Source organism: Poecilia reticulata, chromosome 1, assembly GCF_904066995.2.
Source record: "Poecilia reticulata chromosome 1, P_reticulata-male-v2, whole genome shotgun sequence".
Taxonomy (NCBI): domain Eukaryota; kingdom Metazoa; phylum Chordata; class Actinopteri; order Cyprinodontiformes; family Poeciliidae; genus Poecilia; species Poecilia reticulata.
The window spans coordinates 8,229,912-8,253,105 of record NC_088830.1 but is presented as its reverse complement, the minus strand read 5'-3'; the positions used below and the strand labels follow the sequence as shown (position 1 = coordinate 8,253,105).

The 23,194-nt window shown below is 41.5% G+C and overlaps 9 protein-coding genes across 12 annotated transcripts; 4 read left to right on the top strand and 5 right to left on the bottom strand.

The window, feature by feature from the left end:
* Nucleotides 1–1,263: 1,263 nt before the first annotated feature.
* LOC145550847 (histone H2B 1/2-like) lies at nucleotides 1,264–2,617 on the top strand. The gene has a single exon (XM_081604564.1). It carries the CDS (start codon nucleotides 2,081–2,083, stop codon nucleotides 2,453–2,455), a length of 375 nt encoding a protein of 124 aa, XP_081460690.1. The 5' UTR covers nucleotides 1,264–2,080; the 3' UTR covers nucleotides 2,456–2,617.
* A 225-nt stretch (nucleotides 2,618–2,842) lies between these two features.
* LOC145550842 (histone H3) lies at nucleotides 2,843–3,743 on the bottom strand. The gene has a single exon (XM_081604544.1). It carries the CDS (start codon nucleotides 3,741–3,743, stop codon nucleotides 3,333–3,335), a length of 411 nt encoding a protein of 136 aa, XP_081460670.1. The 3' UTR covers nucleotides 2,843–3,332.
* A 350-nt stretch (nucleotides 3,744–4,093) lies between these two features.
* LOC103462478 (histone H2A-like) lies at nucleotides 4,094–4,554 on the top strand. The gene has a single exon (XM_008405311.2). It carries the CDS (start codon nucleotides 4,114–4,116, stop codon nucleotides 4,498–4,500), a length of 387 nt encoding a protein of 128 aa, XP_008403533.2. The 5' UTR covers nucleotides 4,094–4,113; the 3' UTR covers nucleotides 4,501–4,554.
* A 729-nt stretch (nucleotides 4,555–5,283) lies between these two features.
* Nucleotides 5,284–11,305, bottom strand: LOC103472708 (membrane-spanning 4-domains subfamily A member 4A-like). Of its 2 annotated transcripts, XM_008422626.3 has the most exons (8): nucleotides 11,150–11,241; nucleotides 9,733–9,793; nucleotides 8,353–8,602; nucleotides 8,157–8,258; nucleotides 7,335–7,391; nucleotides 6,995–7,204; nucleotides 6,712–6,837; nucleotides 5,284–5,882 (listed from the first exon to the last, which is right to left on the bottom strand). In XM_008422626.3, the coding sequence occupies exons 3-8, from the start codon at nucleotides 8,554–8,556 to the stop codon at nucleotides 5,841–5,843; spliced, it is 741 nt and encodes a 246-aa protein (XP_008420848.1). In that variant the 5' UTR covers nucleotides 8,557–8,602; nucleotides 9,733–9,793; nucleotides 11,150–11,241; the 3' UTR covers nucleotides 5,284–5,840. The 2 variants fall into 2 exon arrangements, with proteins under 2 accessions (XP_008420848.1, XP_008420777.1); XM_008422555.2 differs by lacking the exon at nucleotides 9,733–9,793 and having other exon boundaries at nucleotides 11,150–11,305.
* Nucleotides 11,306–13,151: 1,846 nt separating this feature from the next.
* LOC103472846 (limbic system-associated membrane protein-like) lies at nucleotides 13,152–17,645 on the top strand. Of its 3 annotated transcripts, XM_081604534.1 has the most exons (7): nucleotides 13,815–14,060; nucleotides 14,410–14,670; nucleotides 14,822–15,082; nucleotides 15,785–15,866; nucleotides 15,968–16,028; nucleotides 16,885–17,063; nucleotides 17,153–17,645. In XM_081604534.1, the coding sequence occupies exons 1-7, from the start codon at nucleotides 13,820–13,822 to the stop codon at nucleotides 17,253–17,255; spliced, it is 1,188 nt and encodes a 395-aa protein (XP_081460660.1). In that variant the 5' UTR covers nucleotides 13,815–13,819; the 3' UTR covers nucleotides 17,256–17,645. The 3 variants fall into 3 exon arrangements, with proteins under 3 accessions (XP_081460650.1, XP_081460656.1, XP_081460660.1); XM_081604530.1 differs by lacking the exons at nucleotides 16,885–17,063; nucleotides 17,153–17,645 and adding an exon at nucleotides 13,153–13,751 and having other exon boundaries at nucleotides 13,851–14,060; nucleotides 15,785–16,029; XM_081604524.1 differs by lacking the exons at nucleotides 15,968–16,028; nucleotides 16,885–17,063; nucleotides 17,153–17,645 and adding an exon at nucleotides 13,152–13,751 and having other exon boundaries at nucleotides 13,851–14,060; nucleotides 14,822–15,851.
* An 808-nt stretch (nucleotides 17,646–18,453) lies between these two features.
* Nucleotides 18,454–19,756, bottom strand: LOC103472958 (histone H2B 1/2-like). Its single transcript, XM_008422867.3, has one exon. It carries the CDS (start codon nucleotides 19,073–19,075, stop codon nucleotides 18,701–18,703), a length of 375 nt encoding a protein of 124 aa, XP_008421089.1. The 5' UTR covers nucleotides 19,076–19,756; the 3' UTR covers nucleotides 18,454–18,700.
* A 222-nt stretch (nucleotides 19,757–19,978) lies between these two features.
* LOC103473031 (histone H4) lies at nucleotides 19,979–21,114 on the bottom strand. The gene has a single exon (XM_008422988.3). The coding sequence runs from the start codon at nucleotides 20,334–20,336 to the stop codon at nucleotides 20,025–20,027; it is 312 nt and encodes a 103-aa protein (XP_008421210.1). The 5' UTR covers nucleotides 20,337–21,114; the 3' UTR covers nucleotides 19,979–20,024.
* Nucleotides 21,115–21,460: 346 nt separating this feature from the next.
* Nucleotides 21,461–21,939, bottom strand: LOC145550844 (histone H3). Its single transcript, XM_081604552.1, has one exon. It carries the CDS (start codon nucleotides 21,900–21,902, stop codon nucleotides 21,492–21,494), a length of 411 nt encoding a protein of 136 aa, XP_081460678.1. The 5' UTR covers nucleotides 21,903–21,939; the 3' UTR covers nucleotides 21,461–21,491.
* Nucleotides 21,940–22,248: 309 nt separating this feature from the next.
* LOC103462487 (histone H2A-like) lies at nucleotides 22,249–22,712 on the top strand. Its single transcript, XM_008405324.2, has one exon. It carries the CDS (start codon nucleotides 22,272–22,274, stop codon nucleotides 22,656–22,658), a length of 387 nt encoding a protein of 128 aa, XP_008403546.2. The 5' UTR covers nucleotides 22,249–22,271; the 3' UTR covers nucleotides 22,659–22,712.
* The last annotated feature ends 482 nt before the right edge of the window (nucleotides 22,713–23,194 follow it).

Below are 23,194 nucleotides of genomic sequence, written 5' to 3'. Positions count from 1 at the left end.
AACATTTATTATTTCTCTGCTAGAACGTTTTTGAAATCAGGTAACATTTCACGAAATGACGTGATTAGAAGACGGCAGAACTCTGATCGTTTCCTGATCCCTCAGCGGGAGAAAAACCCCGCAGAAGCGGATCAGCTGCTGGACGCTCCAAAGTCTCTGGTCCGTTAAAGCGTCCAGATCAGAGGTGATTCTCTGACTGATATTGTTCTTAGTCTGATTAATAATGAGCTCCACGATGTTCTCTGTGCGTAAAGTTGAAACTGTCTGCGCAGCAAGTGGTCAGCTGATCACAGTCTGGACAGAAACCAGCGAACTGCTCTCTGTTCTTATCAAGACGAGGGTGAGGAGGGAATCTGGCATATTAACTCAGTTAAGTTTTTACTGGTTTTGTTTTTAAAACACCATTAACGTAAGCAGTGCAACTATATATTGTATATTTGGCGTTTGTCATCTCATGTGTGATCAACTGGAGCGTAACCGTGGAGCAATTAAGCGCATTTTTTGCCCAGCGCACTGCTCTTTTTTCTGCCTAACGGATCTGCACTTTAATTTCTTTCCTCTCTCAACAGTCAGCTGCTATTCCTCTACTTAAACTACAATAAGTAGATCACATTCTCTTTAGGTTTTCTCTGTGTGCTGCAAACTCATTAAATGTAAAGTCATTAGAAGCCCGAACCACCATCAGGCAAATAATTCTGGTCCGACCCGAACTATACCTGTCAATTTACCTGTCACAACAGAGCTTCCTAACCAAGGTGTCCATAACTCTTCAACACGCTGTCAGCTCCAGAAAGACGCATTTAGTTCAGTGTCCAAGAGATGATATTCAGAAAGGATCTTTAATTTGATTGATTTTAGTTTCCTCTGCGATGAACTCTGCATAAAGTCTATCATGTCTCCATGTGCGCCAGTCAAAGGTGTTAATTATAACATGTAAAATGACAGAGGGGCTTAAAAAAATAACCAAATATTCAGTTTGGTTATTTAAAAAAATTATTTATATGTGCACACACACATTTAAAATTTTGCCCCCCCAGAGGTAGTCTGGCCCCCCTTTGGCCCCCCCAACTTTAAAAGTCTAGCTCCGCCACTGGACGCCGCCGCAGTCCGACTTTAAAAACGAATGTGCAGAAATCCGGGAGACGAAAGCAGACAGAGCAGCAATGGTCCAACTGTAGAGGACCTATGACATTAGGCAGCATTTTAAATAAAACTGGAACAAACTGGAGCTTAGATGAGCGTTAATTTCTTACCTGTCGATCCACACAAACAGTTGCAGAATGAGAAGAGGAGCGCAGCGCAGTGGCGTTTTACCTATGATCACACTTCAATTTAGATTTTGACCAAGATCAGCTAGAGTGCAGGGAGAGAGAGAACACCTACCACTGGGATATCAGCACAACATGCACCAGTAGGCGATTTGTTGCCTTTTGCTGCCAGAGCCCACAGGACGCGGGCCACACAGTGGGAGCACAAAGAAGACGACACGCGTCATGATGGTGATGTTATTGGCGATTGGTAACAAACAGTTAGTAGCATTACCGCCACAAGTGTCTGAATGAACGCCGCAGCTCCTTATATACACCACGCCCACCTTAACAATAGGAACTTCTAAACCTGGAAACTATTTGTGTAGAATTACACAAAAACCACCTTTTACTATCAAAAGACGTTTCAGGCAAAACATGACAAGTCATTACTTTAAGAAGGTGAAACTATGAAACATGGATATTTAATTTATTTACTAGTTTACTGGTTTTCATTGGCATTGTCTTTGCTTAATAAAGAACAACTTAAAAGTGGAGAAAATCCTCTGCTGTTCTGCAGCTTGTTCGTTCTGAAATTCAAAAACGTTCAGTTCTCCCTACATGCCGCTTTTTAAAATTGTTTTTTTCGTCCTTCAGTTAAATCAGGCGCAACATTTCAAACTAATCATCTTCCTTTGATCTCAGCCCCTCCCAGCTTGCCGGCTCAGCCAATCACAGTCAGGCGGCGGTACTGAAGGATTTTCTGTCACTCTGTATAAAAGCAGCTTCCCTCCGCTGCTGCTCACTCTTTGTTATAAACTCGGAGAGAAAACATGCCCGAACCCGCCAAGTCTGCGCCCAAGAAGGGCTCCAAGAAAGCGGTCACCAAAACCGCCGGCAAAGGAGGCAAGAAGAAGAGAAGGACCAGGAAGGAGAGCTACGCCATCTACGTGTACAAGGTGCTGAAGCAGGTCCACCCCGACACCGGCATCTCCTCCAAGGCCATGAGCATCATGAACTCGTTCGTTAACGACATCTTTGAGCGCATCGCCTCCGAGGCTTCCCGTCTGGCTCACTACAACAAACGCTCCACCATCAGCTCCAGGGAGATCCAGACCGCCGTGCGGCTCCTGCTGCCCGGTGAGCTGGCCAAGCACGCCGTGTCTGAGGGAACCAAGGCGGTCACCAAGTACACCAGCTCCAAGTAAACCAGCTGCTGCTGCTGCTGCCTGGACACAACAACACAACGGCTCTTTTAAGAGCCACACACAAACACTGAAGGGCTACACTCCTTGACTTTTGTCTCATAGCAGAAATGACGTTCTTCATCTAGTTTTCAACAATGGCTCTAAAACTGTTTAGACTTTTTAATATAAACATGCTGGTGGGATTTTTGTGTGATCTGGTAAACGAATATATTAAGAGTTTGACACCAAAATATTTTAGAAATATGGCAAAATCATAAAACGTGCTATAGAATAGGATTTCCCTTTATAAACTTCTCAACACAAACTGTTGAACACAATGTTCAAGCAGAACGACCCAAAGCTCAGACGAGTTTATGGATCGGACTTATTGACGATTCCAAACAAGTTAATAGTTGTGTGGTATTGGATGGTAATAGAACGTTGTCTTGTTTTCAAAAGGAAACTGTCTCTGCAATAGATTATATTGCAGGAAGACAAAGGCCATTGTGTTTTCTGAGCATTTAATTTTAAATTGCCATCCATCTGCTACACAGATGGCAGGATGTGTGATGGTCTAAAAACATTACACATTCCAGCCATACAGTTCATATGTAGCAAATTGTGTTGAAGTAACAGAACATTTAAACTTGTTGCCTCTTTTTCTGAAAATGTGTTGCCAATTTTTAATTCAACATCTTAAGACCTTTGTTATGTGGAAATTAGCAAACGTTTGAAAGAAATGTGCTCTTTATTAAAGCTTTGTATACTAAGTGTACTTTTGAAAGTGTTCATCTGAGAACATTGAAAGGAAAAAGCTCTTGAGAAAATGTGTGTGTGGCTCTGAAAAGAGCCTTTGTGGCTTGAGGCCTGCTGTGTGTGTGTGTGTGTGGTCAGCAGCTTAAGCTCTCTCTCCACGGATGCGGCGGGCCAGCTGGATGTCTTTGGGCATGATGGTGACCCTCTTGGCGTGGATGGCGCACAGGTTGGTGTCCTCGAACAGACCCACCAGGTAGGCCTCGCTGGCCTCCTGCAGAGCCATGACGGCGGAGCTCTGGAAGCGCAGGTCGGTCTTGAAGTCCTGAGCGATCTCTCGGACCAGGCGCTGGAAGGGCAGCTTGCGGATCAGCAGCTCCGTCGACTTCTGGTAGCGACGGATCTCCCGCAGAGCCACGGTACCGGGCCTGTAGCGGTGAGGCTTCTTGACGCCGCCGGTAGCCGGGGCGCTCTTCCGGGCCGCCTTGGTGGCCAGCTGCTTCCTGGGAGCTTTGCCTCCGGTAGATTTACGGGCGGTCTGCTTGGTTCTCGCCATGTCCGCTGCTTTCTCTACTGAAACACGGACAAAGATGTCAGAGGGAGCGGAGAGCCGCCGCTGTTAAAGTGTGGGAGCAGCTGGGAGGAAGTGACGCTGCTGCACATGTGGGGCTCCTGATTGGTGAGCGGCTCCTCCTGGAGCTCAGCTCCGCCTACAGAGCTCCGACCCCCCGGCTCAGTCCTCGCTGCTCATTGGAGGAAACTCGCTTGAAAAAGTCCGCTCAAACTCACGAGTGTCCCGCTCTGCTGGAAGCTTTTCTGGTTGGTTGTTTCAGAGACTCCCGCTCTCTCTGCACTCATATAAGACCAGGTTTCATCCGCTGCTCTACATTTTTCTCGAGTTTCATCTCCAGGAAAGAAGCTTCACAATGAGCGGAAGAGGCAAAACCGGAGGAAAGGCCAGAGCAAAGGCCAAGACTCGCTCCTCCCGCGCAGGGCTGCAGTTCCCCGTGGGCCGTGTCCACAGGCTGCTGCGCAAAGGCAACTATGCGCAGCGTGTTGGTGCCGGAGCCCCCGTCTACCTGGCGGCCGTCCTGGAGTATCTGACCGCTGAGATCCTGGAGCTGGCTGGAAACGCTGCCCGCGACAACAAGAAGACCCGCATCATCCCCCGTCACCTGCAGCTGGCCGTCCGCAACGACGAGGAGCTCAACAAGCTGCTGGGTGGAGTCACCATCGCTCAGGGTGGAGTGCTGCCCAACATCCAGGCGGTGCTGCTGCCCAAGAAGACCGAGAAGGCCGCCAAGGCCAAGTAGAGCTGCTGGCCGCCAACACTGCTGGACCACAGACCCACAAAGGCTCTTTTAAGAGCCACTCACCTGGAATCTTTAGAGCGATACACTCCTATAAGATTTTTAATTTCATTTTTATTTTTTTAAGGTTTGAGGTAAGATGCTGCATATTGTAGTATCGATCCGATAGTCTTAAAGATCGTGCTCTCACTCCATATCGATACTTTAATTGTAGTTTGATTATAGCATCAAACCTCTGACCTCCAGGTTTTTCCTTTGAATTATTTTCAAACTTAAGATGGAGTTGCAACAATTTATCATTTGAGAGGAAATTTAAATATTCTACATATCAAATATTGACTTGGTACAGATCATCTCTGATCGATGTGCCCACCTATATTTTACCAGGTATATCATAAAACAAATTTGAATAAACCTTAAAAAGCACAACAGAAAATGTAGTTTCAGTTTTTTGACAGGACAATTCAAGCTCATACTTAAAATTAACTTTTTAATGCATAATTTCCCGTGTGTTTCAGGAAACTAAAAGCTCACAAAGACGCAAGAAAAAATGCAAAACATTCAACATGAAAATTCAAATGCAACAAGCAGGAATGAATAAAATCACAAGTAAGATGTGTAATTCTTTAAAAATAAGTTTGTATTCAAAAATAGCATAACACATGCCTCTTTTTTTAAGCAACAATCTTATTTATTCCTGTCAAACTCAACTTAATTTGCTATGTCAGTGGTTCCATTTGAAAAACTTATGTTTGAAGCTTATGTTGAAAAATCACATCGACTTAGTTTGCTTCAACATTTTTATTCAGAAATGACATTGGAGAAAAACCTATCTTGCATGTACATGTAATGAAATACAGATAAGCCCCAAGAAAACATAACTGTTGAAAAGAGTTAAGTTTCTAACATGCAATCTAATCTAATTTAAAATCACATTTTTGTTTATGACCACTAGAGATATAGAAGTGGAGAGAATTGAAGATGTGATTTTTATAGCATTCACTTATTTTCCTTGACTCAACAGAACATGTGGGACAATTCCTGAATAAAATAAACCTTTCGTTTATTTTATAGCAGGACAGGATCGAGCCGGCTCAAAATCAACTTACCTGAATCTTTCATTAGAACAAATCCTTAAATCAGAGCCACAGCGGTGTTACTTCCCCACTCAAAGAGAAAAGTGGATCATGTTTCTGGTGTAAAACTGAGCTAGCAAAATAGTGCACGTACAAAAAAAAAAAAGAAATTACAAAAGATGAAGGCAGGTAATGTTAGGGCAGTGGTTCCGCTTCAGTCTGACGCCCTTATCTGAAATGACGGAGACGGTTTTCTCCTCCGGCGGTTTATGTTCGGAGGTTCTTCTCGCTGCAGCTATCGCTCTCCCCCTGATGGACAAAATCCAACACGTTAAAATAAGATCTAAATCCTGTAGCGGGCATTTAAGTTTCTGTATTTATTACTTGTTTTAGTTAGAAGGAATTAACTATTAGCATACAAACATGACATGAAAAAGTCTAGTAGTTCTAATAAGTATAAGATTTGGCGAAAATCAAGGTTGAAGAAGCAAATTGGCTCAAAAATGTAGTAAAAACAGAGATGGGTGGAAACGTTGAATGAAGCAGGTGCATAATTCAGATGTCAGTGGGCCGGAGTTGCTTTGCCTTTCAGTGTCTAAAATTTCATAGAGTCACAAAGTTGATGTGAATCCTACACGTCTCAACAGAGTGGAAGTCCAAACAGTCCAAATAACAAAACAGAAGAAAAGGTTTCTGAAAGTTCAGCTGTGATCCGTTCCTCTCTTTCTCATCAGTTCACCTATTTTTTTTTTTCACTTCTCATTTTCTCTGTAAATTACCTCTGCTCTCAAAGCCTCTTGCAAGAGGATTCTTGCATGAAAATTTGTAAAGATTTGAAAGATTTCTCAGCCAGAGCTGCGACAGTGGCAGGACTGTGAAATTGACGTTTGCAGTTACCGTCCTTTCAGTACGACCGAACTTGAGACATTTTGCAACAGAAATGCGGGTGAAAACGTCAGTCAGGTTGAGATCAGTAAAAGAGATAAGATACTTTTGGTTAAAAGAAGCCAAATTTTGCTAATTATGTTTTTTTTTTTTTTAACACCAATAAGACGGTGAAACCATCAAGGGGGTGAATACTTTTCATACACATGTACATCCTGTTTGGAGTGGCATTTTTGGAATGACGCTCTCTTACCACTATAGGGGAGTAATGTTTGGTGCTTCTGATGACTTTTCCAGAGAGAACACACACGGTGACGGAGACGCAAACCTGCAGGACGAGCAGGACCAGGATGACGCCCTGGAGTCCGTAAAGAAGCTCCTAAAAGACGCAACGACAAAACACAAAGACAGAGGAAGAATAAGAAACACTGGACGCTTTCCCCTGGTCCTCACAGGCTAAATCTGATGGCTCAGATGACGCTGTGTCTGAACGATCTGCTCGACACATTCGGGTCGTCCGTTCATCTCAGACTTACGTCCAGTCTCCACAGTTGCCCAGGGCATCTCTGCTCCCAGTCATCCAACGTTCTGCTGGTGATGTTCCAGGTTTGAAAGTCGACGTTGGAGGTCTGGTAGTTGCAGATGACCTGTGTGGGGGGGCCGGTAGCCAGCAGGAAGCAGGTGTAGCTCCCCGCCGCCAGGCTGAGCAGGACGCTGAACCCGTTGGACACAAGAGACATCCAGACCTGAAGAGACGGGGGATGACTTAGACACAGACTGATCCAGACACACCGACTGCTATAACTTCATCTGAAAAAAAGAGTTAAATAGACTACGAATATTTTTTTTGTGTGTTCTAAAAAGGCAAAACCTCACCAGTCTGACTGAGGTGCGTCTTCCTGCCGCCAGAGCCAGAGAGCCGGACAGCACGAACTGAGAAACACCGGGATTTACAATTTAGATCATTAAACTTTTTATTCATCATTGTATTGTTATTCAGTAAAGAAACATTTTTTTGTTACGTTTTCATTTTTGGTGAAATATTGAAATTATTTTTGAAGTACTGGAGACAAAAGTGACTTAGGCTGTTTTCACACCTGATAGTTTGGTACGGACTCTGACGGGACAAAAATTGTAACAATTGATGCATTTTTAGATGGTTTGGTTTAACAGTGTGTCAAACAAACTAAACCCTTTGAAAAATGTTTTAAAAAACTATTCCTCCCCTCGCCTGTGGTGGTGCTGCAAGGAGAACCAATGAATGAAATATCACAAAACGTCTGAAGAAGTCTTCCTTCTTCTCAAAATGTAAGCAAAAATGGAGTGCCGACAGATTTTAATCGGTCATAAGATTTCTCTTGGCAAATTCCCTCTGCAGTTTAGCAAGGCATCATCTGCCGTACAACTCAATACAGATTCAGATAATTATAAGAAGGTATTTATCAAACTATAACAGCAGACTGTATTGAATCCTGACCAGCAGGAGGCAGCAAATAGTGAAGGAAAGGAGTGAGGTCAGAGTGATTCATGAAAAACTCAGGAAGGCCTTTTAGGAAACCTGGAGAATTTTAGAAGATTACTTTGGGATAAGTGGTAGGAAAACCAGAAGAGATGAGGTCTGGTTTGGGAGTATAGAACGGGAAGGTTGATGACTTTTGGATTTGATCTCGGATTATCCTTAGTTTTGCGTTTACGCACCAAAGCGCAGAGGGCAAACGGAGCGTAGATCATCAGAGCCCTGGAGAACAAAACCAACAGACTGACGAGAAGACACAGCGTGCCGATGAAGATCTGAACCACCTGGAAAAGACATTTTTAAAAAAACACAAGGGGATCAGTTGTTGTCTTTGGAGTTCACTCGTCACTGGGTGTCCCGGCAGTGGCAGACTCTCACCCCGAGTCCCAGCGGCTCGCCCCGCAGGAAGATGCTCTCCTTAGTGTCTTCCTTGGTGGGGGCCGGCAGGGGCTTTACGACGGGCTGCACAGCCTGGACCACTGGGTTGGCAGGAGACTCGAGAGGAATGGAGAGGTCATCTTTGGGGATGACCTGCGTTATGATCACGACTCCACCCACAGTGGTGACAGACGTGGACGTCATGATGGAGGTTCAACGGAGCTCAGAGGGAATTCTGGGAAATAAACCGCTGCAAATGAAACATAAGGACCCAAACGTGATTAAAAGGTTAAAAGCTGAAACAATGAGTTTGTGAGCTGCAAGAATCCAAGAGAGAAAACGAACGTTTTTGCCTCTTTTTAGGACATCTGGACTGTAGGAGCTATTTTCAAATTTTTTGGTTAAATCTTAGAATTTAAATTGTTTAGTTTAGTCTTATTTTTTGTTTATTTCCTAGTTGATTTATCATTAGAATTTTTGTCTTTGTTGTTTAGAATAAGTTCTTTGATTAGGAATTCACTTAATTAATTTCAGGTTGGGATGTGGGTATTCCACGGTATAAATAGGTGGGTCTTGGGTAGCTTATTATGCACGTGGGTGGTCAGAAGGTTTTTTACCAGCCTATGGAATCAGCCTTTAGAATCGGTCGCATCAGTCTCACTAGTCATTAGTCAGAGAACAGGAATCAAACCAGAAACATGTATCTTTTTGCCTGAACAGTAAAATAAAACCAAAGAACTATATTTTGACTTTTGATCCTTTTTGCTGCGTAAACCAGAATCCACGGTGCATCAGGTGACTATTTGAGTTGGATTCACTTTTGTTTTGATCACCTTCGAGTTTTGAGTTTTTTGATTTTTGAATTTAAGTTTTGGGACAAATGGTCACTACATGGACTATTCAATTGGGTTATTTAGGAAGAGCTGATTAAAAGTCTACTGGACCCTCAGCAGGAGGTAAAATTACCCAACCCTCAGCGTCTTTCATCTACTCCAGTTATAAAACTACAACACCTAGACTCTTCACACCTGGACTACATTGTTCTGCTCTAACAGCAGAAAACTTAAACCAACTTTATGACTTTATTCACTGTTTTTCTTTGATCTGAACATCTCTCTTTCTGCTCATACTCGAATGAAAAACTCTTCTCTTTCACTGCAAAACAAACAAAAAAAAAAGAGATTCAGTTTTAACTCATTGAATTATTTTTCTGTTTTCATACGTCATTATGTTTGGATGCTCGTATTGCTACAGTCGTTTTAATTCTCTTACCTCTCCTCCATTTGGCCATGCTCAGTTTGTTCAACCTTTCTGCAGATTTTTTCTGACTTTACTCTGTTTTATTGTTCATAAATAAATGCCATTTTCTGCTGTTATTACCTGCTGGTCCAGGAGGAGTGAATGCTGCAGGTCAATGACTTGATTAAATCTGCTGAAGTTCCTTAAAAAGAAAATTATTTTTGAACAATTAACTGAGCTTACGGTGATAAGTAGGTACGTTTGAAAAGTAGTACCAGTTGGAATGCATGCATGGTTAAATTGAAATGATTTCGGAGACGACACATTTAATGTTAATTGGAAATAAAAACAGCACAAGATCAAATCTTGTTCCTCTGAAGATAGAAAATGGGGTAAACAGAGAGTTAATGTGGAAAACAGCAACATAAGGCAAATTTCAGAGAAAGAGGAAGTCAGTTCTCATGTGGTGCAGATGCAACAACAAAAAAAAAAGTGCTGAAATCACCCTTTATTGAAGTTTCACAAATCAGATAAATGTTTCACAAACTTTGTTTTTAAATATTCTGCTTTCGTTGAGAATAATCTAGTCCGGGTGTGAAGAGTCTAGGTGTGACTGGAGTAGATTCTTTTCTCCAATGACAAGTGAATTTACCCAAATCGTTGCTGTCAATTTTTGATTGCGCAACTTTAAAAAGCGGCACCGACCCATAATCCCGGTGCTTTTAAGACGTTTGGAAACAGCAGCTTCAGCATTTCTCTCTTCCTCATGGCCATTTTATTCTATCCATATTTAAGATGTTTTCCTAATTTCTTTATTATTCCGAAAGAAGGGAGAAAAATAAACCACCACTAAATGCATTTGTTTTGTTAAGCAACCTAACTTTGTGTGTAGAGTTTATTTTAATTTTTATACAGGCAATGTTTTTGCCTTATTATGCAACATTACAGCAATAAAATGTATTTCTAGTCAATTATACTTAAGACCTTAATAATTGTGTTAATATGGGCTTAGACTGTATTTAGTAATAATTAGTAGTTCTTTAAATTGAACGCGCTGTTGAGCACAGAAACATCTGCCAGCTGCCAAAAGTTAATCTATAACACGGACAGGGAGCGTCCATCTTGATAAACAGGTATAAGAGTTTTATTGAACTCCGGGATATTAAGCAACCAGGAAGTACATCAGGGAAACACACAGACATACAAACTCCATACAGAAACAGCTATAGGTCCGAATTAAATCGTCTGTGTTTGATAGCATGTTGCTAACTGGGCCATCGTTACAAAAATACATTTTGTCTGAACTACAGCAATGTGTCTCTGATTCTTGCGTTTTAAGATGTCAAAACTCAATGATAAGAAAAAAAATAAGTACTTTGAGCTGCCTTGTTGCTGAAATATGCCTTAGAATAAACTTGACTAAATTGTAAAACATTAATATATGCGACGCTGTTTACTTTATTGCAGCGCAATAAAAGAAACAAAACATACAAAACAAAGCCTGATATAATCGCATAAAGCAACAATATAATTACCCGAGAAGAATGAAGTTGTTTACCTGTTTTAAATCGGTCGCTTTTCACCCAGACTCTCAGCGTGAATCTGTTAGGAAGTGAACTTTCCTAATTCAGGTCGGAGTGCCTTCAGGTGTCGTTTGGAAAACGGAAATCTCACAGTTCACTTCCTCCACTGTAAAACTGAGCTTCGATAAGAAAATGATAAACACGGAACAGACAACAAATGTAAGCATTAAGATGTCAATAAAGACATTTTACAAAACAACTTAATACAATGGAGATAAAACGTTACACAAATTAATATTACTTTACGAGATTTCACAAGATATCTGTATAAATTCCGATTATTTTTAATTATTGCTATAAATGATAACCAAGCTTGTTAGCATTTGTTTTCCACCTTATGTGCGGCTTTATTCTGCTGATTTACTTTGGGGCGGAGGGTTTCCGATGAAAATCATAATCCCTACATTCCGTGAAGGCACCACAAGGAAACTCCGAGCGTCACTGCTGGGAATAGGGGCGTTTGTTGTCCCAAAGTCAAACAGCATGCATTATATAAAGCGACAAACAAAGCTGAAATGGGTGAAAAATGCAACAAAAGACGTACATTTTTGAAGTAATTATGAATTTTGGCGTATCACAAACAGCAATTTTTTAGGAAATAGGAAAATTGCAACATATTTACGCCAATATGTTCAAATAGCCCTGAATCCTTTTGTGATAAGTTAAATAAGGACTGTTGATTTGTAGTGAATATGCATTGATGTGTATAAACCCATCCATACTGTTTTTGATGCATTTCTATCTTTCAATAACATAAAAAGTAGCAGGAGATTAAAAAAAATGTACACACAATGCCCGTTTTCACCAGACTACAAAGGTTTAAGAAAAGCATCGTCCCTTCTTACATATTGGACATGTTTATCTGCTCATATAAAAGCTTAGAACACTGCTAACAATATGGTTTTGTTGGTGTTGCTGGAATTGAAGTTTGTTGGAAGTGTTGCTGTTTTTTATCTGCTTTCTGCTTTTAATAAATATTCCTTCATTTTTCTTTTTATAATCAAACTCTTATACCTGGGAGTTTTTGTTTGGTAAATGTCCTTAAATGTATAAAACAAGTTTCTGATTCCTTAGTTAAAGCCCCTCCTGGACCCCCTTAGTGGTACAAAGTAGGGCTGACTTAAAGGGAAACAGTCTGGCAAACCTGAGATAAAATGTTTTCTCTTAAATGTTTTCTCATAAATAATCCAGATTTCTCTCACACATTTACTGAGTGAAAGTTTAGTTAAACAAAAACCTTTGAACAGCAGTAAATGACTCTAAAAACCACAAGTTGACCACAAGAGACCAGTTCATTAAGGTGGGACTTCCTGTTTTCTGTGGGGGTTTTTTTTTTCATTTCTCTGCATCTACAGTTTGAAATACAAGAAATTCAGTTAAAAGAACATGAAAAGCTTCTAATAACCACATGCAGACGTAGCAAAGCAGAAAATTCAGTTTTTTTTACTTCTACATATTTTTACCCCATTGGTTTCACTCCACAGCAGTAAAAACCCAGAAAATAGTGGATTTAAAACCTTCATAAGTACCAAATGATAGTGTAATGTACCAAATGATACTGAATGCAACCTCATTGCAAAAAATGAGGTTGCATTATTATCAAAAATCATTATTTTTGATAATAATGCCGATTACTGAAGCACCATTTGTGACAAAAAATTATCAAAATAATTATAACAAATATATAGCATTGGAAATGAGGCAGAGATAAATTTATGTTAGCAAATGTTCCAGGTTGCAAGAAGAGGAAGGAAAACTAAGAAAATCCTCTGCGTCACTTCCACCCTCAGAGCTGATGCTCTGCTGCGTTGCATTGCAAGACAACAGTTTCTCCTGAGGTGAGCAGCTTGAAAATTTGTTTTTCTAACAAATTGCAGCTAATGAGTGACTTTTAATGTTGAAAAACTTTCATGATTAACAGTTACAGCAAAATCTGAAAACATAAAACCTTCTGTCTGATTTTCATTTAGCTGAAAACAAACGGTTAAAGAGAGAAGCAGCGATGAGTTTTTCTGCAGCAGCAGCAGCAACTGGGTTTGTTGTCCTGTTCCTCTCTGTGATAGGTACTGAAACACGTTGATCAACTGGAGTTGATAATCTGGACTATTTTATATGGATAAAATTAATGGAAGTAATAATCATTTAAAATGTCCCAGTGAGGCATTGTGGGAGGTGTAGTTGTATATTATTGATTAATATTTTTGATGTTATCTGTTACAGTGGGACAAGCTGGACCTGACTGGTCAGTTAAATATGATCGATCTCAGATCTGTGGCTTAAGAGGATCAACAGTGATGATAAAATGCTCCTATAAATATCCATACAAAATACATGGAAGAAAAACAAAAGTTCAAACATTGTTCTGGTTCACTAAAGAAAATAATCAAGTCCCTGTGGATCTGAAGAAGGACTCTGACTATAACGGTCGAATAACTTATGACTCTACAAAGAGCAGCAGCTTTATGACAATCAAAGATCTGAAACACAGAGACTCAGCTGAGTACAAGTTCAGGTTCATAACAAACCAACCAGGTGGAGAATTTACTGGTTCACCTGGAGTCACCTTGACTGTTCTAGGTAACAGATCTGTGTATTTGTTGTGAATCTTTGTGTTTCTGTTTGCATCTTTCCAGATTTATTTTAAAATGAGATGTTCTTGTTCCTTTAACCATCCAGACCTCAGAGTTCAGGTCAGAAGATCAGAGATGCAGACGGAGCTGAAGTGTGAAAGCAGCTGTGATCTAACCAAACCTCCTTCATATGTTTGGTTCAACAAAGGGGAGAAAATGGAGGAACAGACTTCTTCTATACTCGTCTCAGTCAGAGATGGAGACAGATATTCCTGTTCTGTTAAAGGACACGGCGATCACCGCTCTGCCTCTGTGTGTAAGTTTACTCCTCATGATATTAACATTTTATTCTACCAATATTTCCACATGGACCCCAGAATAAACTCTTAATCCTTCACAAATCAATTTACAATATTTATAAAAAAACTGAATTTTCACCCTTGCATATATTTTGACATGTCTGATTATTAACATTTTTCAAACAAGTTGGAAATATGTTCAAGAAAAAAACCACCTGTTACAACCCACGGCCTTTGTTGGAAATTTTTAGCGTTGGCATCTAGAAGCCTGTGACAGCTAACCTTACATGTTTTTCCTTCTCTCCTCTGGCAATCATTAAAGTATACAGATGATAATAATGCAGAGTTTTATATTTTTTCCTCCAGATGCTCCAGAGTCTCTCTCTGCTAAACTGATGTCCTCTGGTCAGATAACTGAGGGGTGTTCAGTGACTCTGAACTGTAGCAGTGATGCTAACCCAGCAGCTAACTTCATCTGGAGGAAGAACAACAACCAATCAGTTGTCAGTAAAGACCAACAGTTTGTCCTCAGCTCCATCCTGTCCTCAGACTCTGGACAGTATTACTGCACAGCTCAGAACGAGCTGGGAGAGAAATCATCTGGACCCGTCTCTGTCCAGGTCACATGTGAGTCAAATTGGTTTCAGTTACAAACGTACCAGTATTTTACTGAGACGCCAGGAAAATAATGATAGATTCGATTTTCTTCCTCTTAAAAGATGAATATCTTCACATCTTTCTCTCAGTTTACCTTTGACCTTTCTGTCCTCTCCTCCAGATGCTCCCAGGCCTCCCTCTGTGTCAGTGACTCCCTCTGGTGAAATCATGGAGGGCAACCTGGTGACTCTGACCTGCAGCAGTGATGCTAACCCAGAAGCTAACTATACCTGGTACAAGGAGGGAGAGGAGGCACCAAAAGCTTCAGGACGAAACTTCACCATCACTAACATCATGTCCAAGCAGAGAGGAAATTATAGCTGTGAAGCTCAGAACAGCAGAGGGCGCTATAACTCCACTGTGACTGTGAACGTTGTGGCAGGTAAGTCAAACCAAGGCCACAGTTGGAACTACAACTCTACGTCTAAATACTGGGTCCTTCAGTATTTACTCAGTAAAACTGTAAAACAGTGGTGAACTTTTGATAATTATTTTTTAATTCTTATGGGAAATCTCAGGGGACTTTAAAAACCAAGCCTCTAAAGGTCTTAGCACATCGGTAGCACAGCTGCTTCTTGGCTGTGATTGGCCCATTTTTGCAGCTCCGCCTGTTTTCATTGTGCAGATACTTAAAAGTTAGTAACCATGGGTCCATAATTAACTCTGTTGTGCCAGAATAGCACAACATCATTCGCATCAATATAATCTTGTTGAAAGAGATCCCAAATTTCTAAATCCATCTAAGAGTCAAGGATAAAAAGTCAGAACCGATCCAGGTCCACTGGATCCACTGGAACCAGAATAATCTCCTGGAAACAGAACCGGCTGGAGCGACAAGAAAGTTCAGCAGACAACCAGGCAGGGAGGAGAAAACAGGTTGATGATCAGCAGAACAGACTGGAGACGTGAAACCATTGAAGATAAACATCATGTTAAGAAGCTGGAGATACTGATGAGTGTTTTCTGAAGAGAAATAATTCTCTATACTGGGTCAATATTGAGGATAAATGCTGCCTTTAATATTAGTAATTAATAGGTATAATTGCTCCATACTGTACACTGACTGTCACTGTGATCTGTTCAGCACCAAGGAACCAAGTCGCTGCTGCTGCAGTTCCTGCTGTTTTCCTGATTCTCACACTCATCTTCCTTTTTTTGTGGATCATGTGAGAAGTTATGTTTCTTTGAAGAGTTTCTTTGTTTTTACAAAGTCTTGATTTTGTTTAGCTCCTCATCATCACCTTCTGAAGTATTTTCTTTCCAGCAGAAAAACCAAAGTGTGGAAGCAGCAGTCCAAACCTGGAGCAGGACAAGTTCCCAGTGAACAGGTTAGAACAGGGGTGTCAAACTCCAGTCCTGAAGGGCCGCTGTCCTGCAGTTTTTAGATGTGCCACAGGTACAAAACACCTGAATCAAATGGCTTAATTACCTCCTTCTTGTGTAGGTAAGTTGTCCAGAGCCTTGCTAATGACCTAATTATTCTATTCAGGTGTGGTGCAGCAGAGGCACATCTAAAAGTTGCAGGACACCGGCCCTCGAGGACTGGAGTTTGACACCCCTGGGTTAGAAAATGACCCATGTCTGCTCTTTCAATGTTTTTTCTTAATTAATTAAATCAGTGTTTCTCAACCCTGGTCCTCACCGCCCCCCTGCTCTGCATGTTTTAGATGTGCCTCTATACCAGAACAGAACAAATGATTGCATGACCATCAAGTGCTGCAGAAGCCTGTTAATCACCCAGAGATACAATTCAGGTGTGTGGCAGAAGGGAAACACCTAAAACATGCAGGACAGGGGGGGAGGTGAGGACCAGGGTTGAGAAACACTGGATTAAATTCTTCATTGGTAATGTTACTATGTAGTTACTATGCACCAAGTAGTTAATGGGAAAAAACACTTGGGTGAATTATTATTAAGGTTATAAACTCTGATCTGATGTTCTGAAGTCTTTAAACCTCTGTGTGATCTTGTCACATTTTTCTCAAATTGCTATTTAAAAACCATTAGATCTTCAAGAAACATTTGGTTACTTTCTGCTTTATGATAAAATCAACCAAGTCTTCAGTCACTCTTTCCCTTTTAGTTTCTGTTTGGATTCTACTGTATTTATTGTCTGCTAGAGTAACATTTCTCTAAAACTCTCTCAGAGCGCCTCCTACTGGTTAATGTGACTGGTGTCCACAGGTGAACCCAGAAGAGGACAATGTTGTCTACTCTGTTGTCCACTTAGCAACGCAACAAGAAGAGCCTCTTTACTCCAACATTAACCCAACTCGGTCCAAGAGACACAAGAAGAAGAGGAAGGAAGAAGAAATGGTGGAGTATGCCTCTGTTAACTGTGGTAGAACCGGAACTGATGCAAGGTGAGACGCTCTATATGTAAAAAAAAAACTGAAGAACTAATATTTTCTTGTTTTGTATAATATCTCTAACATGAAAACAATTTCTGCAGAACCGAGTCTGAAAAGCAGGACACTGTGGAGGATCCAGCTGCCTTCTACAGCACAGTCAACAAACCGAGAAAGAACGGCAGAGAAACTCCTACTGGTTTATAAATTACTTTTACTTTTGTTCTCTTAGTTTAGCCAGAGAAACTCCTGGTAGTGTTTAAATTATCCATTGTTTGTTTTTCTTTTGCTATTTTCTTTTATGTTTGTATTTCCTCTAATTCATGTAAAGAGCTTTGAATTGCCTTGTTGCTTAAAATGTGCCATATAAATAAAATGACGTTACCTTGAGAAAATATAAATCAAAAGCGATGTGAAATCATCCTCATTCTAGATGTTAAAGAAAACCACAAAGGCAACACAGTTTTGATGTCATTTGTATTATTATTGAGACACCGAATTTATTAGTTTTTTACTGTTCATGTTTATTATAGTTCACAAGTAACCCACCCAATTTGTTTGTTTAAGTTAATTCTTCATTAAAGTTTGTTCATTCCTTCAGAACTTGGTTTTGTGTCCATCTTCTGCCTTGATCTTTGGTACTCATATTTCCTGTACGTCATTGAATGTGACATTTTACGTGTGTTCCTTGAACGTGCCTTTTATCGAGGCAGCGCACTGTTTCCGTTCTGCTGAGGAGAGTTGGGCACCGAGTGTGACAGGATGAGTTCGTGTTAAAGGAAATAAAAAAACTTTTTTTTATTCACAAAGACAACTCCGGACGTCATCTGTGCCTGATCCCAGCAACATTATACTTCAGTTTTTTTTCCAGCACAAATAATATAATTTGATAAATCTGTTTGGTTAAACTGTGCAGCTTAAACTTTACTTGAATAAAATGCCGCCTTAATTCAGCTTTCAGATGATTTATGTGTTGCAGGTTGGTAACTAATAGTTACACAACTTTATACACAAAGATCGGACTACCAAAATAAAAGCCTTCAGCTAAACCAGAAAAGAAATGCTCCAGAAAGGCAGTTTCAATATAGTCGCTATTTATGCTGCAAATACTTTCACAACTTTCTATTGAGTTCTGTATAGTATACAGGAGTCAGGAATTTAAATATTAACTAAACTAAAATGAACATATACTCTTAATTTCTGTTTGGAATCGTCAGTTACAACTAAATGACTGATCAGGGGCACAATGTTATGGATAATTTGAGATAGCAAGATTTCTTAAGCAGAAATTGTCTCAATTTGTTCATGAGGTGAAATGCTGAATATAAAAAGAACTGATTAGTATGCATCGAGCCATTCTGCTTTTAGAACATTTTACAATATTGAAATTAAGGTTTTAAAGGGAAAAAAAAGTATAAATCCCGTTTTTATTCACCATTAGAGGCATGATTAGGCCACAATTTCCAAAACATGTTCAAATGAAACTCATTTCAACTTTCCTATAACAGAATTAGCTTCTTGCTTCATCACACCCAAAAAAAAAGTATTGGAAACCGAACACATGTAGCAGAGGAGTGTAGCCCTTCAGTGTTGGTGTGTGGCTCTGAAAAGAGCCGTTGTGTTGTGTCCAGGCAGCAGCAGCAGTAGCTGGTTTACTTGGAGCTAGTGTACTTGGTGACCGCCTTGGTTCCCTCAGACACGGCGTGCTTGGCCAGCTCACCGGGCAGCAGGAGCCGCACGGCGGTCTGGATCTCCCTGGAGCTGATGGTGGAGCGTTTGTTGTAGTGAGCCAGACGGGAAGCCTCGGAGGCGATGCGCTCAAAGATGTCGTTGACGAACGAGTTCATGATGCTCATGGCCTTGGAGGAGATGCCGGTGTCGGGGTGGACCTGCTTCAGCACCTTGTACACGTAGATGGCGTAGCTCTCCTTCCTGGTCCTTCTCTTCTTCTTGCCTCCTTTGCCGGCGGTTTTGGTGACCGCTTTCTTGGAGCCCTTCTTGGGCGCAGACTTGGCGGGTTCGGGCATGTTTTCTCTCCGAGTTTACAGCAAAGAGTGAGCAGCAGCGGAGGGAAGCTGCTTTTATACAGAGTGACAGGAAATCCTTCAGTACCGCCGCCTGACTGTGATTGGCTGAGACGGCAAGCAGGGAGGGGCTGAGATCAAAGGAAGATGATAAATTTCAAATGTTGCGCCTGATTTAACCGAAGGACGAAAACGGCGGGAAGAAGAACTGAACATTTTCACGTTCAGACCTTTTATAAAATGCATGAGGGTTTTATAGACCTGAATAAAACTGATCATTTCTAATTACAGAACTAGAACGCTACAGAAAATAGAGTATTTCCTGCACCTTTACATACATTTCTCGCAGTATTTTATTCTTAGCCAGTAATTTTAATTGAAACCAACTGGCGAGTTAATGAAACATCCATGTTTATGAAAACTAGTGTAAAAAAAATAAATGGAACTGCGACAGTGATTACAGTCAGTCCTCCACGAACACTTGATAGCTGATGTTTAGTCTGCAACCAGGAAAAAATAAAATAAAAATCTAAAACATGTTTTCTTACAGAACCCGTTAGAAGTCATTTTAACATGAATGTTCGGCAAACAAATTGCCATTTTAATTGGTCTCACCACAGCAGGTGATTTTTCACTGCCGGATTGTGCTCCGTGGATTATAAATGCATTTACTTTCATACCCAACTAAATGACACTGGTGTAATTTATTTGTGACTCAGTGAATTTCATGTTTTTAATTTTTTATTTTATTTCATTATTTTTCTCTTATTCTTTTTACCTTTTTGGTCTGGAATAAAGATTGATAAATTAAACTAGCGTTTTCAGTGAACATGATTAGTTTCATTAGTTTATTAAACTGAAAGATGTGACACATGAAAGTACCTTCGCCCAACAAGCAGTAGTTGTTGGCCCTGAAAAGGGCCTTTGGTTCGCTGTAATCAACGGGCTGAATTTAACCTCCGAAGCCGTACAGAGTGCGGCCCTGCCTCTTCAGAGCGTACACCACATCCATGGCGGTGACAGTTTTCCTCTTGGCGTGCTCGGTGTACGTAACGGCGTCACGGATCACGTTCTCCAGGAACACCTTCAACACCCCGCGGGTCTCCTCGTAGATGAGGCCGGAGATTCGCTTGACTCCGCCGCGGCGAGCCAGACGGCGAATCGCCGGCTTGGTGATTCCCTGGATGTTATCACGGAGGACTTTACGGTGGCGCTTGGCGCCTCCTTTGCCCAGACCTTTTCCTCCTTTGCCTCGTCCGCTCATTGTGATACTACTGTGGTTCTCTGTAGTAATGAGTCTGCAGCTGGTGCAGCAGAGTTTGTAGCAGTCCTCCGGACGTGTTAGAAGACAGGGGTTTTACCTCAGCCTACTCGGGCTGGGCCTTTACTTTGGCGCCACCTACCGACCAACATTAGGAGGGAAAAAGCATTGCTGCTTTTGAAGCTCTGAAACGTTCATAGAAATATGATAAAGTTAGTAGATGACTTTTGGATTATATAACATCTAGAGACCGTAAGAAAGATTATACATTAAGATGCCTTAGTGTCAGAATATTAGATATATAATAAATAGATGCATCACACGATTATGAATGATAGCCTGTGTGATGATATAATACGATCTGGAAAAAATAAAGGACTAATGAGGTAGGAAGTCTACAACATACATAAAGCTCAGTGCTTTTTCTCTTGATCCCTGCAGCATGTTTAGACATTTTAAAATTATTCTGATAGACTGTCCAAAGAAGCACTGAGATCTAACAAGACAAGTACTTTCTCAAGGATTTTAGATAAGAAATGAAAATTAGATACAGGTCTGTAATTTATTAAATCCTCTTGATTGAGAGAATATTTCTAAATAAAGGTTTAATTACAGCTACTATAAAAGCACTAGATTTGTGTCTGCAATGGAGGCAGGAATCAAAGGGAACATTTCTTTAAATGACTGAGATCAAATCCAACATACAAGATGAAGGTTTAGGTTAAACCAATATTTTTTTCTAACTGGGGAGAAAATACCTCACAAGGATGAAATACTGTCATTTTGGAGGTGACAAGAATTTATTTTTAATCAAAATTTTCATGAAGAATCTCATGAATCTCACCTCTGTCTAAATGTAAAATGTAGTTTTTATGATTTTAACTGTACTGATGTTATGAATGAGTTTTTCTATAAACGCTTCTCTTTTGAAAACCGGCCAGATGTTTAACATAAGACACTAATATCTCCTCTTATTTTCTGAGGGTTTTTTTTTGTTATTTTTTTAAAGTTTTTGTTTTTATTTTAGTTTCATTCATTGTGTTTCCAAACATTTTTGGACTGAAACCATGAAAGGAAAAAGCTCTTGAGAAAATGTGTGTGTGGCTCTGAAAAGAGCCTTTGTGGCTTGAGGCCTGCTGTGTGTGTGTGGTCAGCAGCTTAAGCTCTCTCTCCACGGATGCGGCGGGCCAGCTGGATGTCTTTGGGCATGATGGTGACCCTCTTGGCGTGGATGGCGCACAGGTTGGTGTCCTCGAACAGACCCACCAGGTAGGCCTCGCTGGCCTCCTGCAGAGCCATGACGGCGGAGCTCTGGAAGCGCAGGTCGGTCTTGAAGTCCTGAGCGATCTCTCGGACCAGGCGCTGGAAGGGCAGCTTGCGGATCAGCAGCTCCGTCGACTTCTGGTAGCGACGGATCTCCCGCAGAGCCACGGTACCGGGCCTGTAGCGGTGAGGCTTCTTGACGCCGCCGGTAGCCGGGGCGCTCTTCCGGGCCGCCTTGGTGGCCAGCTGCTTCCTGGGAGCTTTGCCTCCGGTAGATTTACGGGCGGTCTGCTTGGTTCTCGCCATGTCCGCTGCTTTCTCTACTGAAACACCGACAAAGATGTCAGAGGGAGCGGAGAGCCGCCGCTGTTAAAGTGTGGGAGCAGCTGGGAGGAAGTGACGCTGCTGGACATGTGGGGCTCCTGATTGGTGAGCGGCTCCTCCTGGAGCTCAGCTCCGCCTACAGAGCTCCGACCCCCCGGCTCAGTCCTCGCTGCTCATTGGAGGAAACTCGCTTGAAAAAGTCCGCTCAAACTCACGAGTGTCCCGCTCTGCTGGAAGCTTTTCTGGTTGGTTGTTTCAGAGACTCCCGCTCTCTCTGCACTCATATAAGACCAGGTTTCATCCGCTGCTCTACATTTTTCTCGAGTTTCATCTCCAGGAAGAAGCTTCACAATGAGCGGAAGAGGCAAAACCGGAGGAAAGGCCAGAGCCAAGGCCAAGACTCGCTCCTCCCGCGCAGGGCTGCAGTTCCCCGTGGGCCGTGTCCACAGGCTGCTGCGCAAAGGCAACTATGCGCAGCGTGTTGGTGCCGGAGCCCCCGTCTACCTGGCGGCCGTCCTGGAGTATCTGACCGCTGAGATCCTGGAGCTGGCTGGAAACGCTGCCCGCGACAACAAGAAGACCCGCATCATCCCCCGTCACCTGCAGCTGGCCGTCCGCAACGACGAGGAGCTCAACAAGCTGCTGGGTGGAGTCACCATCGCTCAGGGTGGAGTGCTGCCCAACATCCAGGCGGTGCTGCTGCCCAAGAAGACCGAGAAGGCCGCCAAGGCCAAGTAGAGCTGCTGGCCGCCAACACTGCTGGACCACAGACCCACAAAGGCTCTTTTAAGAGCCACTCACCTGGAATCTTTAGAGCGATACACTCCTATAAGATTTTTTTTTATTTCTTTTATGGATAATGTTGGCTAATAACCTACATTCAATATTAAATCATTTCAGAAATATTATGCATTTATTTAGAATAACAACTCCAATGTTTTTTGGGGTTTTTTTCGATTCAAAGCATCTAAATTACTTTTGAACTGAGAAACTTTTCTCTTTTATACATGTTTGTTTTCCTTTATGTTGCAGACTAGATAATTGAGCTAACTGAGCATTAAAATATTTTCCAACCTGAGACTTTTCATGTCCTAAAATGTCTGTGTTCTGGTAAAACCTGTTCTTGAAAACAAGATGAAAATTTCAATGTGAGTCTCATCATTTTATTATTACCATAGAACAAAATCACTTGATTTAATAAATAATTCATACAAACAAACCACACAGTCATCTTCTTCAAGATAAGGGTGTGGGGGAGCTTTTTAACTTAATAT

Excerpts from the sequence above, each read along its gene's own strand:
- LOC145550847 (XM_081604564.1), top strand. The coding sequence starts at position 2,081 with ATGCCCGAACCCGCCAAGTCTGCGCCCAAGAAGGGCTCCAAGAAAGCG.
- LOC145550842 (XM_081604544.1), bottom strand. The coding sequence starts at position 3,743 with ATGGCGAGAACCAAGCAGACCGCCCGTAAATCTACCGGAGGCAAAGCT.
- LOC103462478 (XM_008405311.2), top strand. The coding sequence starts at position 4,114 with ATGAGCGGAAGAGGCAAAACCGGAGGAAAGGCCAGAGCAAAGGCCAAG.
- LOC103472708 (XM_008422555.2), bottom strand. The coding sequence starts at position 8,556 with ATGACGTCCACGTCTGTCACCACTGTGGGTGGAGTCGTGATCATAACG. Across the intron at positions 7,392-8,156 it reads CGTTTGCCCTCTGCGCTTTG|TTCGTGCTGTCCGGCTCTCT; the intron begins GTGCGTAAACGC and ends GGTGTTTCTCAG. Across the intron at positions 5,883-6,711 it reads AACATTACTCCCCTATAGTG|GGGGAGAGCGATAGCTGCAG; the intron begins GTAAGAGAGCGT and ends TTTGTCCATCAG.
- LOC103472846 (XM_081604524.1), top strand. The coding sequence starts at position 13,379 with ATGTTATCTGTTACAGTGGGACAAGCTGGACCTGACTGGTCAGTTAAA. Across the intron at positions 14,061-14,409 it reads TCACCGCTCTGCCTCTGTGT|ATGCTCCAGAGTCTCTCTCT; the intron begins GTAAGTTTACTC and ends TTTTTCCTCCAG. Across the intron at positions 14,671-14,821 it reads CGTCTCTGTCCAGGTCACAT|ATGCTCCCAGGCCTCCCTCT; the intron begins GTGAGTCAAATT and ends CCTCTCCTCCAG.
- LOC103472958 (XM_008422867.3), bottom strand. The coding sequence starts at position 19,075 with ATGCCCGAACCCGCCAAGTCTGCGCCCAAGAAGGGCTCCAAGAAAGCG.
- LOC103473031 (XM_008422988.3), bottom strand. The coding sequence starts at position 20,336 with ATGAGCGGACGAGGCAAAGGAGGAAAAGGTCTGGGCAAAGGAGGCGCC.
- LOC145550844 (XM_081604552.1), bottom strand. The coding sequence starts at position 21,902 with ATGGCGAGAACCAAGCAGACCGCCCGTAAATCTACCGGAGGCAAAGCT.
- LOC103462487 (XM_008405324.2), top strand. The coding sequence starts at position 22,272 with ATGAGCGGAAGAGGCAAAACCGGAGGAAAGGCCAGAGCCAAGGCCAAG.